This window comes from Octodon degus, unplaced genomic scaffold (assembly GCF_000260255.1).
Source record: "Octodon degus isolate 3935 unplaced genomic scaffold, OctDeg1.0 scaffold00120, whole genome shotgun sequence".
Classification (NCBI taxonomy): domain Eukaryota; kingdom Metazoa; phylum Chordata; class Mammalia; order Rodentia; family Octodontidae; genus Octodon; species Octodon degus.
The window spans coordinates 8618806-8630840 of NW_004524696.1; the positions used below are offsets into that span (position 1 = coordinate 8618806).

Consider the following 12035-nt stretch of genomic DNA (forward strand, 5'->3'; position numbering starts at 1 on the left):
GTGACAGGGAAGCTCCAATCACTCCACTCCCTGCCTGGCAAGAGGTAGAGCAAGAGATGGGAGTATAATACAGTTTGTCACTGGATAGACTGAAGGGTTTTGGTTTCCATGGAATCATAATTCAAGAACATCTAACAGAATCTCAAGAAACTGGATTGGGTGTGGAAGTGCACACCTATAATCTCAGTACTCAGGAGGATGAAGCAGCACTGCCTTGCATTTGAGGCCAGCCTGAATAACAATAGTAAAAAACCTCTTAGGAAAGGAACAGTTCTGCTCCTCAAAAGGAAGCTTGAAAGAATCAGTATTTTATATTGTTTTTATAACAAGACTGAGATTTTGGATTCTATTATGGGTTGAATATATTATCCCAAAATCAGCTTGTGATCTTATCTGGAATAGGGTCACAGATAAAATGATGCTGGAATAAGGCAGGTCCGTAATCTAATGTGATTGGTGTACTTATAAAAAGTGGAAATGTGGAGACAGAGAGACACATATACAACCAAAAGCCATCAGTGCAGATGGAGGCAGAGATATGTGATGCATTTACAAACAGGCAAGGACTACCAGCAATCTCCAGCCACCCCCAGAATCCAAGAGAACGTGAGAATCCAATCCATTTTCTTCTACAATCTCAGAGGGAACTAATCCCACTGACAAGTTTTCAGATTTCTTGCCTCGAAAACTGTAAAATTGTAAATATCTGTAGTGAAGCCATTTAGTTTGTGGCCTTCTGATATGGTAACCCTAGAGAACAAGCCCAGTATGAGAACGTAACATTCTCACAGGACACCTTGATTTCATTCCAAAAGTAAAGGAAATAATGAATTTTGACTCCCAAAATCCATAATCCATAAATTTTTTTAACAATTGTGATTGTTCCTTCATGTGTTTATTTGCTTCAATTAGTTAAGGTGTCCAATACTTATTCAAGGACCCTCCAAGCCTCTGAGTTCCACGTAACTTTCCAAAGGCTTCACAAAGTTGAAAATATTTCCACATGAAATTGGCTGAACAGTATTTATATGCAGACTGTGATGACAATGCCTCAGTATCTGTATTTTGTGGAATAGTCCTTGGGAGACACCACCAGGCCCCGTCCTTTGCGGGCACCACGATACACGGTCTCTATTATGTCAACCATCTCCTGCTTATCTTCCATGGCCCAGTTAATCTTGTTGTTGTTGCCAGTGCCCAAGTCAATCATGATGTGTTTGTTCCTGGCAAGAGAAAAGGGAACCAAAGTTCAGAGAAAGAATTTCATAAAAAAGAATCTGAGTATACTGCTATCACAATTTCTGGTCAATACTGTTTTGAGGATACATATAACCAAGAGGAGAAACTATAGTTCAAGGGGATATGGAAGCAACCTATATGCTATTTCTAAAAAGTGTCACACAAAGACCACTAAGCTCTTTGTTTTATTTTCATTTCCTTTGGACAAGCATCCTATATGGCAAGCAAAGTTTCACACTCTTAGACAAGATGTTTACTAGAGGATTGCACTAATAATTTTTCTAAAAAGCAATGAATGTTTTTTATATGATTCTTACCAACACTGGGTATAAAAGCCTTACATTTATAATATGAAAATGACATTTCACTTATTTAAGTACATCTCACTATGTATTTTAGGCTGGCCTTGAACTTGAGGCGGTCCTCTTGCCTCAGTTTCCACTATGCTGGGATTACAAGGTGTGAGCCACCACACTCAGTCTTTTTTATAATTTATGATCAGGAAAGTAGATGTCCCTTTAAATGGCTAATTTTTTTCATAGAGATTTATATTTGCACTTTCCAAAATAAATGTTAATCTCTGTTGCATGTGCACATTTTTTTTCTCGTTTGTTGAAGATTTATATTAGCTTAATTTGACACTGCTATACAATCATACACTTGCCTTTAATTTTGGTCCATGAAAGGACTCAGTGTGAGGTTTCTGCTTTGATTTTCAATCAGCAGCTAAAAAGCTAATCTGATGCCTATCTTCTACATTAAGCATTTGCTTCAAGGATAACATTTCAGGGCCTCTCACTGGCCCAGGAACCCAGGGATGGAAATCCTTACTTCCTCTCAACCTCATATGTTGTGCCCTGCTTGTGGCTCAACCTCTGTCCCCATGAGTCTGGCTCAGTAAATATACCCAACTCATCTGAGTGTGAGTGGTCCAGTGCTTTATGCACTGTCCCAGCCACTCCCTTCCTTGAGATGTTCTCTATTTACTTTGGTACTTCTATGAGTACAGGTTCACAGAACATAGTCTCATATTACGTCCCAGCACTAAACTGAAACCTGGCATATTTGGTGCATAAAGTGAACACAGTACTCTTGCTATCTGTTCTAGAATTCTGGGTCACAGAAATAGCATAAAGAAGTTTAACCTTCTTTTCTAAATATGCCACCAACACCCCCCCCAAAAAAAACCCATAAAATATACAAAGTATGCCCCTGCCACCACTACCTCAAGGTGGTTCCTTCAGTTTCTTATCTATCACAGCATCTCTATGTCCCAAGATGGCTATCACTAAATCACATGAAAAAAGCACTTGTGAGGAAGAAGGACTCTTGTTATGTAGTGGGAATAACGTATACTGTGTCCTGCAGTTATGTGAAATGCAGAACTTATAAGTAATGAGCTTGGATATTTAGGAAAATTCCCAAGCAAATCCCAAGCCAAGCCTTTTTTCTTTTCATTTTATTTTTTTGCGACAGGATCTCATTTCATAGTGTAGGCTGGACATAGCCCAGGCTGATCTCAAATTCACAAGTCTTCCTGCCTTAGCTTCCCAAGTGCTGGAATTACAGGCGTGCACCCTTACAACTGGCCCAAAAGAAGCCTTGAAGGGGCTACCTGGTTTCTTCTTGCTATTTACGGTAAAATGAAAAAAAGAGAGAGAGATAAACTGATATAAGAACAGAATAACTCCTTTGCAGTTAAGACAAGATGCTGCAAAGCAGCAATGCAGAAAATGAAGACATGGACATACAGCCTTTTGCTGAACTCCATGAAAGTTTACAAGCCATTGTACTCAGTTATAAGAGGCTAAGGCTGTGCCTCATGGGTCCTGTCAACCAAACAGGAGGCACATGGTACCCTCCAGGCATTATTCTTCACTGGGTTTACCTTATGTCCTAAAAAATGTGAGACACACAAAGGAGTAGGTACAGGAGGTGATAGCCCCAGTACAGGTTCAAAAAGCAAGGTAACAGACTACCCAACTGCACTGATCATGTAATAAGGACTCAAGGAGAACTACTTCCAGAGGGTAGAACATGAAGCCATGAGGATAACCTCAGGTATTGATGCCTATGGATTTGCCCAGCCTTGGATGGGAGCTTCCCTGTTCTCCTTTCACTTTTATGAGATGGTCTTACTATATAGTTCAAATTGGCCCTGAACTTCTGGTCATCCTCTTACCTCAGCCTCCAAAGTTCTGGATTTACAGGTGTGTGCCATGACCCCTTGCCCAGCTGTGTTTGGGACAAGGGACTTTCTTTGTCCCTGGGCTTCATAGGTCCACAGGGGAAAGGGAACAGTGCTCCAGAAATACGAGTTCATGGTTTAGATGATCTGAACAATGAGATTTTGGAACTGTGGTGGGATCCTCAGTAACTCTGGAGAGGGATGTGTTTCCCTCACAGGTGGCAAACGAATCTTTGGGAGCCAGAACGCATACAGAAGTAGCCAATGCTCCCTCAGACTCTACGAATGTGATAGGTTTCAGGCCTGTGATTCTGTGACATGATACTGCTAAGGAAATTTTACAGATGTGATTCAGGTTTCTAATTTATTGACTTTAACATTACCCTCAATTAGAATAGCTTAGCATTGGAAGACAGAGACAGTGTCCTAACTGGTGCTGACTTGTGAAAATGAAGGGGCCTCTAAGAGCACAGTGGCCCTAACCTGAGAGCAGGAAGGAAACAGAAACCTCAGATACAAAACGAGAAGGACCTGGATTTAACCAATAACCTGAACAAGTTGAAGTGAACTCTTCCCATGCCCTCCAGATAACCATCAACTCCACAGTTTTGGACTGTGAAACCCTGAGCAAATAATGCAGCTGATTCTCACAGACATCATGTAACTACAGAATGAGCTTATGAACAATGGTGATATATGTTGCTAAATTCAAGTAAATATAAAACTAACACACACCTACAGAATGCCCTGAGATGTTTCTTACCATGATGAAGCTTTCCTCTTGGAGTTAGGCCAAACAATCATATTGTTATTTGCCAACTACTGTAGAAGTACAGTAAAAAATTTGGACAATAATGTCAAATGGTGACTGCTTCCCAAATTTAATCTTTACAATGGAATTTGAATTGATAAAATACTGTACTTTTAGACAAAAGTAATTAAATTCAGATTTTCCTGTAGAGTCTTTAAAAAGAACACTAAGATTTTTTTTCTTTCATTTTTGAGACAGAGTCTCGCTATATAGTCCAGATCTTTAACTCAATATGTGGCCCCAGGATGGCCTTGAACTTGCAGTGATCCTCCTGCTTTAGCTGGGCTCCTGAGTGCTGGGCTTATAGACAAGTGCCATCACAACCAGCAGATACTAAATTATTGATATGGTGATTAATAAATCATTTAAAAACACTTTTCCACCAATAGAATATATTTAAAGATATCCTAAATGTCAGTTAAGAATATTTTCCATTTCATTATACTTCCTTGGGCTTCTAGGTATTTATTTCAAAAAGGCTACTGAGTAAATGCTACAACTGGAATTACTATTTTGAATATCATTTAAAAGATATTGACTGCCTTGGGATACAAACTGCCTTGTGATATAGCTGCATAGCTGATTTCCTCTTAAATCACAGAATCTGCCCTGACTAACTCAAACTTCCAAACCAAGAGTATTTCATTTAAGTAATATTTTAAGGTAACATACCTGAAAAAAAACATGACAGTACAAGGATCATATAACTCATACATTTTGTTGAAGTCAGGTACTTCCGTAATATCCACGAGATAAATAACTGCAAAATTTTTAACCTAAAAGTAAAGGAGATTTTAAAAATGAAACAGGTAAACTGTACAATTTTTTTCATATCAAGTTCCCAATATTTCTTCCCACAGAGCTAAAACGCAGGAAAATAATATAACACTACCAGGAGACTGACAAACTGGTTAGCTGTAACTCATTTTGCCATTTCTGAGAATAACTTATTAACTGGCTGAACTCAAGTAACAAACTAAACCCCCTTTTTTTTTTTTTTGGCGGAAGTGGGGATTGAACTCAGGCCCTTGCACTTGCCAGGGAAGCACTTATTCCACTAAGCCATCTCCCCGGCCCCTAATCTAAAGGCTTGAAGAAAATAGTTATAGGTATCATTTGTGCTGATCCATGAATTATTTATGGATAATTCATTATGGACCTTTCACAAATTTGTACTTTTACATATATTGGTCTCAAATATGCCTGCAGAATTGAGCCATTTCTCCCTACTTACTTAAGCTTGAACATTTGCAAGTATTAATAGTTTGAAATCAAAGTAATACTGCACAATTTTCTGCATAACTTCAACTGCACGTTTATCAGAAAAATTTAGAAAAACCAGAAAAAAAAACACAACCTTGGTTCATGAACTTGATTCTGGTTGCAATCAAATTCAATGGTTAGGATAAATGAGGTACCACTGTAAGATAACTTCCAATCCCATATTCAGAGGTAACTACTACTAACATTTTTGCTTATTCTGTCCCATCTTTTTTTTTCCTGGGTATATTTAGAAAGTTTATATCGTTTTAATAAAATATGATCATATAATTATCGCTATTATATTTCCTATCCTGTTTTTTTTCTGCTTTAATATGCCATTATTCCATCATTCTGTCATTTTCTGATTTTTCTTTTTTTCCTTTTTGCGGTACCTGGGATCGAATGCAAGACCCTGCGCTTGCCAGGCAAGTGCTTATTCTACTGAGCTATCTCCCTGGCCCTGATTTTTCATGACTATCATTTACCTGTATACAATTTACCCTCAATTTGTGGACATATTTCATTACATCTAAGTATGAATCACAAAATAGACTCTCAGTAACAGTCCACATGTTAAAGGATCTTTATAAATAACCGTATCAATGTCCTCTAAAAAGCTTCTATCAATCTTATACACTATGGGTTGAACTATCTCCCCTACCCGCAAAAGAACAGGAAATCTCAGTTCTCAAAATTGAGAATGTGACTTATTTAGAAAAAGACTCACTGTAGATGAAGTAAAGTAAAATGGAGCTCTGGGGTAAACACAGAAGCCAAGAATATAGAACCAAGAGTGGGAGGCTAAAAATGTAGCTCAGTGTTATAGCAAATGTTTAGTGGGTGTGAGGCCCTGGGTTTAACCCCTACCACCAGAAACAAAGACATCCAGACAGGAGATTCCCAGGGTACTCTATGTTGAGGTCACACCTCAAATCAGACAGGACTCAAAAGTGTTTGGCTTCCGGAAGGTCAGTGGTGACCTTGTGAGATATGCAGGGGTTGTGTGGCCAGAGTAAAGTTCTGAAGAACAGGTGTTAAGTATGCACAACTCTCCCAAGAGACTCAGTATGAAAAAGTGGGAAATAGTGCTGAGGAACTTGGGAGTTGAGACAACAGAGGATGGAATACGCTCCCGTAGTGGGAAGGAAAGGTTAGTTTCCCCAACCCCTCAACTCCTTTCACCTTTTGGTGAAACAAAAAATAGCATCTGTGGGTGAAAGGAGGTGAGCTTAGTAGCAAAACACCCTACTGCAAGTGCTACATCCACTTAAAAACAATTGAAATACCTCATCTGTTTTGTAAATAAGGACACTCAAATATCCTAATTCTGAAAATTTTCTACACTGCAAATGCTAAGATTTCAGTAAGACATTTGTTCTTTTTGCCAATAAGCATGAATACTATAGGTAATCCAGAAGTAAAAGAAACCATAACTAAATGCGGTGCCACAGCACTTTTCTTCTTTCCTTTCTGTATGAGTGGTATCATTTCCTTGGATCAGTCTGAAGCCTCAAAAGAGAAGGAATCATGTCTGTCATCTGCACTGAGGCCTCTCCAGAATCAGAGTATCTGACACACACAAAGCATTAGTTAACTGTTAACTGAATGAATAAATTGTAACAGTAAAGAGATTATTTCAAAATTCAAGAAACATATGACCATCACTGAAAATGTATCTTTGGAGAGCATTGGTGCAACAATTTTATTATGTAATCCTAATATTAGTATAAAAATCTTAGCTCTGTAGTTCTACCTTAAGAGGGTCTAATGAAGCATATTATTTAAGGGCAGTGTCCTAACTGGAGGCTCAGTTCTTCTAGTAAGGATAGTCTCCATCTACTAACTGTATATCCACTTCGGCAGTTATGTGAGAAACTAGTTATACAATGCTAAATTTGACCTCCTTGACCTTTAACTCCTTAGCTACCTCAGTATCTAATTGGAAGAGCTCTGGTCTGTGTACTTGCATGGACTCTGCTTTCCTTCCATGAGGGCTGAAATACAGATAATGATAGTAATATTTCTGAATGCTTCAATTCATTAATGAATTTGCAGTTTACTAACACACCAATGCATTTAAGCTACGTGTCCACTATTTTTTCCCAATATAAAAATGTCCATTTTGAAAATACAAAAATGAAATGGAAAGACCATTGCTTTGTATCTGCCCAGTATAGTTTTATACATGTTATATGACTTTGAAAAAAAATATGACAGTCATAAGGGGCCAGGGAGATGGCTCAGTGGAATAAGTGCTTTCCTGGCAAGCGCAAGGGCCTGAGTTCAATCACCGGTTCCGCCAAAAAAAAAAAAAAAAAAAAAAAAAAAGACAGTCAAATAAAATCAATAGTATGCAAGTATTTTAAAGTAAAATAGTACAGGTTTTGCTAATATAGACTCATGCCTGTCAGAAAAGCACATACAAATGCTGCTCCATATCATTGAATAAAGCTGGGGGTGGGGGTTCTACCCACGAGTAAAAGTTGCCAGTTCAAGCCTTGGTTCTGCCATTTTTTTATTACTTTACAACACCTGCAACCAGGGAGTAGTTCTGAGGATTCCCAGAGATGAACAACTTTCAAGCTTTGTAACTCACCTAACTAGTCAATATATGTATGGATTAGTCCCACAGTCATGCTCTTCTGTCAATGGACAGTCTGGTTGTTTTTAATTTCATTACAAATTATAGCAGAGTTCTCTCTGGGCCCAGAGCTATGCACACTTAGGGTTCTTTCCCTCCTCCTGGAAAGGTAGAGCCACTTCAAGGAGTGTGAACATTCTTAGGGCTCTTCTTGTGATGTTAAACTGCTTTTCAAAAGGACTCATGAGCAAGCCTGTAATCCCAGCTGCTGGGGAGGTTCAAAAACAGGATGATTACTACAAGTCTGAACTGTGTAGTGAAACCCTATATCCAAAAAAAAAAAAAAAAAAAAAGGACTCTCAATTTTATTGCTACCTGAACAGTGAATTACATTGAATTTCACCCCCACTATATCTCATCTGCATGGCTTTTTTATCTTCAGCCAACTCAGAGACTGGGCTTCTGTGTGCCACAAAGTCTGCCTTTCAGGTAAAACAAAGTAATTCCCACAAAATATATGGTTGAAGGATGGCACATGATGCCAACTAGCCTTTCACATTTTTGCATGGAGTTTCTCAACCAGTGAAGAATCCACCTAAAATTATTGGAAAAATTTCTGTGCAGTTGACTGGTTCTATGGAGTTTTAAATTGATGATTTTTACATTTTTGTGTAATTCATTTCAAAGTCACTCAGTAACTGAATTTTCAAAAATCAATACAGTAGATGCTTTGATTAGCCCTATTCATAAAATCTTGCCAATTTTGTAATGTGAGAGAAGTAATTATAAATAATAATAATGGCTTGGCCAAATAGCTCAGCAGATTAAAGCTCCTGCAAGAAGGCACAAGGGCCAGGGTTTCCATCCCCAGGCTTGCCATGTTGGCCCCACCCCCAGGGCGCACTGAGATGACAATGAGACTGGGCATAAAGGTGGTCCCAGCTCTTGGGAGGCTGTAAACAGGCACACTACTATGAGTTCGATCTAGTGGTGAGACCCTGAACACCCTGTGGACCCTTCCCTAAAAAAACAAAAAAAACCAAAAAAAAGGTAATGATACCTTTTGATTATGGAATACAATACTGTTTGCTATGTGATAGGTTCTAGAAACATTTTTTGGGGAGGCTTGAAATGTTTAGTAAACCAAGCTTTAAAATCATACAACCACCTTCAGTTAACATAGTACACATGTAAACAACAGCCTAGTAAATTAGAAATAGAGGAAAAATTAAAGTTCCTTTTGTACACTGGCACCTCACCACAACACTGTCTTCAGGCTGATGCCTTAGGGCTATGTTAACAGTTATACCAAAAAAATTAGGTTAGCTTAAGCCCATCTCCTAGGGTGGATTTCTTTTTTCTTTTTTAAAAATTATTGGGCCGGCCAGATGGCTCAGTGGACTAAAGTGCCTGCTTAGACAGAGTGCAGGCGCCGGGGTTGGACACCCAGCATACCCTGCCGGCCCCACCCCTGGGGCAAGCTGACAGTAATCAAGACTGGGTGGTAATCAAGACTGGGTATGGTGGTGCTGGCCTGTAATACCAGTGCATGGGAGGCTAAAAACAGGAGAATCACCACGAGTCTGATCTACGTAGCGAGACCCTGTACCAAATACATAATGTGTGTGTGTGTGGGGGGGGGTCTTGCTACACACCCATAGTGAGACTCCTGTCTCAGCCTCCCCAGTGCTGGATTATAGGCATGGGCCACCATGCCTAGTTTCACTGGTTGGCATTGTGTACCCAGGCTTCCATGGCCAGCATGGCACATGGTACCAAGAATCAAACCTGTTTCCTTGTGTTTGCCAGGTAGGCACATAGACCACTGAGCTATCTCCCCAGCTTTCCAGGGTGAATTTCAAAGCTATATCACCGGCCAACCTTTTCATATTAACCTATTTCCATCACAATCCTAGGAGCCCAGCACTATTATTATTTTTTTAACCCACAAAGGAGATGAGCTACAGCGAGCAGCTAGTAAAGTCAATTGACTAGCATGCGGCAAGGGTCTGGCTGAAGCTAATACCCCCATCACCACTCAGCACCTCCCAGTGGTTTTCTGCTAACTATAAGGCTGTCTATAACCAGACACAAAAATTCTCAAGAAATAGCAAAAATAGGCATTGTTTGCTCTTATGAGATTTCTCATCTGGCCCAACACTTGACTCTCACTGTTCCTGACTCTGAATCCTTAATGGGAAGATCCCCTAATGTTCTTCTTCTTCTTCTTTTTTTTTTTTTTTTGCAGAACTGGGGATTGAACTCAGGCCCTTGTACTTGCCAGCCAAGCCATCTCTCCGGCCCCTCCTAATGTTCTTCTAAAGTTACATAAATGAATCAGCCTTATACAGAATTCTACTGAAATATACCATTTTGCATTATAGAAATTTACAACTATTTGAATAGGCTTTTTAAGACAAAAATTAAACACCCATTAATCTTACTCACCATGGGATTAAGGGAAGTATGAACCCTAAAGCAGTACTGTGACAAACTATATTCCAAGAAAATGGAAAATCAGCTCAAAAGTACACCAAAAAGTAGTCTCTTTTAAACTGCATAAAATCAACAGCTACACAGTAAATTCTTTATTTTTATGTTTTATGAGGCAAGGTCTTGCTATGTTCAGGCCAGCCTCAAGTTAGCAGCGATCCTCCTGCCTCGGGCTCCTGAGTGCTGGGATGACACACATGCACCACCATGCCCAGTTTCAACTCTGTTTTTTCAACACAATCAACAACGTAGAGTATAAGTACCGTGCACTAACTGATTGCACTACTGGAGCTCCCAACCAACAAGATACAAAAAAATACTTTTAAATTATGTTACATAAATTACTTGGAAGAAAACCCGCAAATGTGTTTTGTTACTGCACTACAAAATTCTTAAAAATTTTTCCAACAATAATTGCCATTAACTTTTTTGGGAAAGGGAAAGTGGGAATCTCTGTAGAAATTAAACTATGGACACTTCCAGGAACAGATGAAAGTTATCCCGCTCAACTCCAAGGGCTCCCATTCTCATTTTGCAAAGGCCAGACGCCTAAGAATCTTATGCTTTTCTCTGTGGTTAAATGGGGCAACACTTTGGCACTTTCTGCACAACCCGAAGGTCAGACAAGCAGTGGATGTCACCTTTTCAGCTATGCTGTACAGAACCTCGTCCATCTTCATACAGGTAGGGTCCCAGTCGTGTCCGAACCGAATGACCACAACTCGATCCTCCTCCGAGAGGATGGCCTGATCTACCTGCCAGCCGTTGTGGAGGTGCGGGAGCATGTACGACATCCTGGCGCGGCGGGTTCTGCTGCAGGGCGCCGACGCGAGCGAGTCCCTGAGGGCGCGAAAAAGAACTCTGAGGATGCTCCCGTAGGCCCGGGGCTGCCCGGCTCAGGGCCCGGGAGCCTGATCGCTCGCCAAGGCCCCTCCCCACCCCGGCGCAGACCGTACCGGCCAGTCTCCTACCTCGTCCCGGGTAACCCCGGCCTCCTCACGCCCCGCGCCGACCCACCACGGCCGCACCGCCCGCGCAGGAGAACTTCCGGGCGTGCGCGCCGACGTGCGCTAGGGGCCCGCGCGCGCAGTGCGCATGTGTGGCTCACGTGTGGGCGCTGCTGCTTCTGCGTGCGGGCTGCCGGTGCCGCGCGAGCTGCGGCTTCCGTGAAGCCTGGAGTGTTCCGCCCGGCTTACAGGCCCGCGTCTTCATCTGTTTCCACCCGTGTCGGTCCATGTGTCACTCTGCTCTGTGCTGCGCCCTGAGTCGCCGGACCCCGGCAGACTGTCCCCAGATCTCCGGCGGCACGCAGCCGCCGGAGGGCACGGAGGCCTTAGCGCATCAGCGAGAGCGCTCTGCGAAATGCAAAGCCCTCAGTGTATCTCTGCTAATTAGTTTTAAGTTTTTATTTTTGTTTGCATTTTTATCGTGGCAAATAAGTGACAAAAATTCTTTGCTTG

General features: G+C 40.9%; 1 protein-coding gene across 2 annotated transcripts; it reads right to left on the minus strand.

Annotated features, from left to right (window-relative positions):
- Positions 1–879: 879 nt before the first annotated feature.
- On the minus strand, positions 880–11643 carry Txnl4a (thioredoxin like 4A). Of its 2 annotated transcripts, none has more exons than XM_023700083.1 (4): positions 11547–11643; positions 11217–11415; positions 4911–5014; positions 880–1223 (listed from the first exon to the last, which is right to left on the minus strand). In XM_023700083.1, the coding sequence occupies exons 2-4, from the start codon at positions 11367–11369 to the stop codon at positions 1052–1054; spliced, it is 429 nt and encodes a 142-aa protein (XP_023555851.1). In that variant the 5' UTR covers positions 11370–11415; positions 11547–11643; the 3' UTR covers positions 880–1051. The 2 variants fall into 2 exon arrangements, with proteins under 2 accessions (XP_023555851.1, XP_004640264.1); XM_004640207.2 differs by having other exon boundaries at positions 1052–1223; positions 11532–11623.
- Positions 11644–12035: the final 392 nt, after the last annotated feature.